This window comes from Carlito syrichta, unplaced genomic scaffold (genome assembly GCF_000164805.1).
Source record: "Carlito syrichta isolate Samal-C Ts95f unplaced genomic scaffold, Tarsius_syrichta-2.0.1 Scaffold123615, whole genome shotgun sequence".
Classification (NCBI taxonomy): Eukaryota; Metazoa; Chordata; class Mammalia; order Primates; family Tarsiidae; genus Carlito; species Carlito syrichta.
Window position 1 is genome coordinate 98,502 of NW_007067711.1, and position 5,017 is coordinate 103,518.

General features: G+C 52.3%; 2 protein-coding genes across 5 annotated transcripts in view; one reads left to right on the plus strand and one right to left on the minus strand.

The window, feature by feature from the left end:
* Positions 1-1,417, plus strand: part of NSUN5 (NOP2/Sun RNA methyltransferase family member 5) — a 5,056-nt gene extending 3,639 nt beyond the window's left edge. For 2 of the 4 annotated variants that reach the window (XM_021707725.1, XM_021707726.1), the window contains 4 exons: positions 165-343; positions 533-743; positions 821-961; positions 1,029-1,417. In XM_021707725.1, coding sequence (XP_021563400.1) covers positions 165-343; positions 533-743; positions 821-961; positions 1,029-1,158 — 661 coding nt within the window. In that variant the 3' untranslated portion in view covers positions 1,159-1,417. The remainder of the gene's footprint in view (positions 1-164; positions 344-532; positions 744-820; positions 962-1,028) is intronic. The other 2 variants (XM_021707727.1, XM_021707728.1) reach the window with 2 other exon arrangements.
* Position 1,418: 1 nt separating this feature from the next.
* The window catches only part of POM121 (POM121 transmembrane nucleoporin), a 24,653-nt gene continuing 21,054 nt past the window's right edge, over positions 1,419-5,017 (minus strand). Inside the window, exons 11-12 of the mRNA XM_008048463.2 lie at positions 4,134-4,256; positions 1,419-3,594 (exon numbers count right to left, since the gene is read on the minus strand). Coding sequence (XP_008046654.1) covers positions 3,497-3,594; positions 4,134-4,256 — 221 coding nt within the window. The 3' untranslated portion in view covers positions 1,419-3,496. The remainder of the gene's footprint in view (positions 3,595-4,133; positions 4,257-5,017) is intronic.

Here is a 5,017-nt window from a genome sequence, read left to right on the forward strand (position 1 = left end):
TGGCCGGGAGCAGCCACTGCACTCCAGTCTGGGCGACAGAGTGAGACGCCAACTCAAAAACAAAAGTACTGTTTTGTGTCCTGACTTAACATACGTGTTATTGTTGTATATGTCAGAGATGTACCATATGTTTTCCGTTCATCCCACTCTGCCCTCCTCCCTAGGAAGATCTTTGCCTTTGACCTGGATGCCAAGCGGCTGGCATCTATGGCCACTCTGCTGGCCCGGGCTGGAGTCTCCTGCTGTGAACTAGCGGAGAAGGACTTCCTGGCAGTCTCACCCTCAGACCCGCGTTATCGACAGGTGCACTACATCCTGCTGGATCCTTCTTGTAGTGGCTCTGGTGAGATGGGGAGAAAGCGTGGCTGAGGCCCCTGCACGTCCAGAGCAGCCTAGAGCTGATGTATCCATTTTGGGCTTAGTTCTGACTCATTAATGCTGGGAACCTGGGCAAAAGTTCTCATCTATGAAGTGAGAATTTTCGTGCAAAACAGTCTGTCATGCTATATAACTAAAACATTACTTTCTTTAGGTATGCTGACCAGACAGCTGGAAGAGCCCTGGGCAGACACACCTAGCAAGGAACGCTTGCATGCCCTGGCAGGGTTCCAGCAGCGAGCTCTGTGCCACGCTCTCTCTTTCCCCTCCTTGCAGCGCCTTGTCTATTCCACTTGTTCCCTTTGCCAAGAAGAGAATGAAGATGTGGTCCGAGAGGTCCTGCAGCAGAACCCAGGGGCCTTCAGGTAATGGGCATCTGCCAGGGTCTTGAGGGGGAACTGAACTGCTCACTCGTGCCTAGAATCCGTGCTACTTCTTGTAGGCTCGCTCCTGTCCTGCCCACCTGGCCCCACCGAGGCCTTGGCACGTTCCCAGGTGCCGAGCACTGCCTCCGGGCGTCCCCCGAGACCACGCTCACCGGTGGCTTCTTCATTGCTGTCATTGAACGGGTGGAAGCACCGAGGTGAGTGGAGGCCCGCTTGGAAGAGGCTGGATGATTGGGGCGCATCTAATTCTATTTCTTCGTCTAGCTCAGCCACTCAGGCCAAAGCATTGACACCAGAACTTCTACCCAGCCCGGCCCCAAAGAGAAAGAGACGGCGAAAAGCAGCAGCTGGTGCTAGCACACTGCCTCGCATGCAGCAAGCAAGTGCTCAGTAACTAAGGTGCCCAAGGCTTCGACTCCTTCCTGGCAGGAAATGAAAACGCCGGTCTGCCTTTCTGAAGATGACCTTGGCTCCCACACCCAGGCAGCAATTTGGGTTTTGAGAGGTTATTTCTTACTGCCGTAGGTTAGCTGGTAATTATGTTTCTCCAGCTGGAAAGAGTGGATTTCCTAGTTGTTTGGGTCCCTTTCCTGGACTGTGTTCTTGCTGGTGAGAAGTGCTGGCCACAGAAATAAAATGCAGAACATACTTTATGACAGGTCACAGTTTTTTAATTCTGAATGACATGAGCAGGAGGAAAAAGTCTCACATTCATACTAAAAATTCCAACTAGACTCAACAAGAATCAAGTCTTTATTTGTAAGGGAAAGTCCCAGCCTCCCGCTCCTGTCCAGTGCACGTGCTGCACACACACACCCCCACACGCGCGCCACACCAGGCCACCCTCCTCCAGGGGCTCCTGGGCCGACCGTCCTGCCTGCGGAACTGAGGTACGCTGGCTCAGAACACAACCGCCAAGAGGGTCTACCTCACATAAGGTATCGGCAGAAGCTTGATTCCTAGGTCTGGGCCCCACCCCCACCCTCCAATCCTACAGGTTTTGGGACTTGAGGTTCGGTTCCTTCCTCAGCTGCACACAGATAGGTATTCAAACATCGGACTCCAGAGCTATCCTTGGGGATGGGGCGCAGCAGTCCCCCAGCACAAAACATTCAGCCTCAGTCACGTGGGTAGGGGACCAGTTACACCTACATCACATTTTTATAAAAGAAGAATTACGTTGTATCTAACACATCCAGAAGGAGCTCCGGTCCCTCGGGAGAGCTGCCTGGGACAGCATTTGAGCCTCTTCTTCACACAGGCATAACTTAACTATACAGCTAATACCTAGTAAATAGCGTTTATACTTAACCACCTCAATGAACCAAGCTTGAAGGAATTTAAAAGGCAATTTAGCTTAAATACAAAAATAAATTTTTATTTTGTTAAAAAATGTTTAAATATTTTTTTCTTTTAATTTAGACACACGCATTCATACTTCTCCCAAAGAGGAGGGCATGGCAGCAAGGCTCCTGGGCCTGGGGCGTGTGGTTTTGAAACAAAGGCAAAGAGGGGACGGGGTGAAAAGGGCCCTAGAAAATAGCCAGGATTCTTAAAGTATGGTTCTTTAATTTGGGTTTCCTAACACAGATGGGTAATCTAGCTCCAGGGAGATCGGGGAAGTGGGAGAGAAACCGCAGAGGGAAGAGGTCTTTGCTTCCCCAGCCCCATCCTCCTGGGCTGCCAGCCCTTAAAGTCAAAACACCATTTGAAAATTCAGGAGTCAGCACTTGTAGCCGTAAAGTGGTGCTACTTTCCACATTCAATTAGCTAGGCCCCAGAAAACTTGAAACAGGTAAGTCCGGCACTACCAACATGCCGCCACTCATACAATTCAATTCTTCCTCCAAACTCGATTCAAAGAGCAATAGACGTGAGCATCAGACAAAGTAACACAGGACAGGGCTTGAAACACACAATCCCGGAGAGGCAAAGGCCCATTGAGGCCAATGGGTAGGTGGGTGAGGAGGCAGCTGAAGCAGCGGTGGGCATCCTGCCTGCTCCAAGAGCTTCTCCCTCCTGGAGCGAGGTATCTCACCCCTGGCTCTGCCAGGCTAACAGTCTTGAGCCACCAAGCTTTTAGGGGCCAAACTGGCAGGGTTGGAGATGAAACACTGACTCAGACTTGGCAGGAGGAAAACAACAGGAGCAGCACCCACTGGGGTCTCCAAGGCAAAGCTAGGTCCAAGATCATTTAAAAAGGAGTAAGTCCTGCAAGGAACCAGTGAGGGACAAAGCAGCAAGAAATGGGAAACAGCCCCCTAAGGGGACCAGAGGAAGAGAACCACTTCTTATAGCCAAGCAAGGTAAAGCTGTAAGCCAAGTCCGTTTCCCCCAATCCCGTCAGATGCACACCAGAGATGCGAGCCGGCTGCCACTTATGCCCGCCAGCAAAGATGGCTCCGAGGGGAGGGGAAGGGAGGCTGCCTGACTGCAGTTAGACACTAAGCAAGAGTCAGGGGAGTGGACAATATGTACAGATGTTTAGTTCTCCAGCCTCACCCGGGACTGTTCAAGTAAAGGCGTCAGGCTCCGGCCCTGCCACGCTCCCTGAGGCTTGTGCTTCCTCCAGAAGGGAAAGGGCTTCAGGGCTGCCACTACCCCCTGGTGGCTGATGCCAGAGATCTGGGGTAGGTTTGCTTTATGTAACTTGAAGGGTCAAAGGCTCTTCCTAGCAGGTGCCGATGTCCAGATTTGGGCAGGGGGTGGGGAAAACGGGAAAGGGACAAAGGCTATTTTTTGCGGGTATGCTGCCTTCGGGCCTGCAGTCGCTGTCGAGCCCCTGGGGTCTTGGATCCCGCACCAATGGAAAACGAAGGGGCCGTCGATCCTGGAAAGATTCAACAAGATCTCATCAGAGCAGCTGCTACCTGAGAGAACATCTCTGGGTGCCCTATTCTACGGAAAACCAGGTCAGGAACAGGACACTACGTACTACAACAGGACTTCCCAAGCTGCATCAGAAGCACTGTATGAGAGAAGCCTAGTAAAAGAATGCAACATCTGGCCGCAATGGCTCATGCCTGTAATCCTAGCTAGCACCTTAGGAGGCTGGGGCAGGAGAATCACTTGAGGCCAGGAGTTTGAGACCAGCCTGGCAGCACAGCAAGACCCCATCTCTATAAAAAAGAAAAGCAAAATTGCAGAGAAAGCCTGAGATTGAGGTCCACAGACATGTTTTCACCTGGCTTCCCAAGTGATATGTGAACTTTCCCAAGAGGGCTGTGCTCTGATCTCCACCATCCAATGCCCAAGCCCAACACAACTTTCCCATGCTGAGCCTTGGAGGGCCAGGAAACGGCCACTCCACCCCAGTTCCTCAGGGAGGAGACAGAAGTCCTGCTTGCAAGAGAGACACACGCTGCTTACCGAAAGGTCCAACGCCAACAAAGCCTTGGGCAGGTGTGGAGGATGCCCCGAAGGAGAGGCTGCTGCCTGATGTGCCCACTGACAGGGCAGGGGTGTTCTGGCCGAAGGTGGGAGTGGAGGTGCCTAGAATGAAGACAGCAGAGAGCTTCAGAGACCAGGCCAGGGAGCAGGTGGCACTGAGGCAGGCAAGGGACGTTTCCCATAAGACACCTTAGCCACCAGACTACTCCCCCATAAGGAACCGTGAAAGAGAATTACATCTTAACACCTGATGCTCCATGAGCCCACCCCCTCCCAGCCTACTAACAGCCATGCTACAGCGGAGAAAAAACCTTCATTGCTGCCTTCTGGTCACCTAGGGGCTGGGCCGAGGAGTTCCCTTGGCCACCACTGCAGATGGAAAGACTCTGGACTCCCACCTCCTAGCTTAACCAGACTGCCTACCTCCTATAAAGACGAATCTCATCACGACTCTTCTCTCTGGTCACCTGCCCCTGCCCCCCTGCAGAGGCCTGATTCTTCCACCCAGCTTGGCACCACTTCACCCCGCTAATCTTCCCATGCTGCCCTCTGGAACGTACCGTCATCAGCAAACTCCCTTCCCTGGCCCTGCCCTCCCTTAGTCGAGCTGTCTTCTACCAACACCTTGTCTAGTTCTGCAGCACTTCCTGAACCTCATCAAGGCCTCTGGTGCACCGCACTTCCTGCCATCGTGCTTGAAGGTACAGGGGTCAGGTTTTATCTGCTATCTTATTTTAGGCCTACACCTCAACAACTGAATGTTGCTGGGAAAAAACATAGTGCTGAGTTGGCATCACTTTATTTATATATTTTTTGAGTTGGAGTCTCACTCTGTCACCCAGACTGGAGTGCAGTGGCCGCTC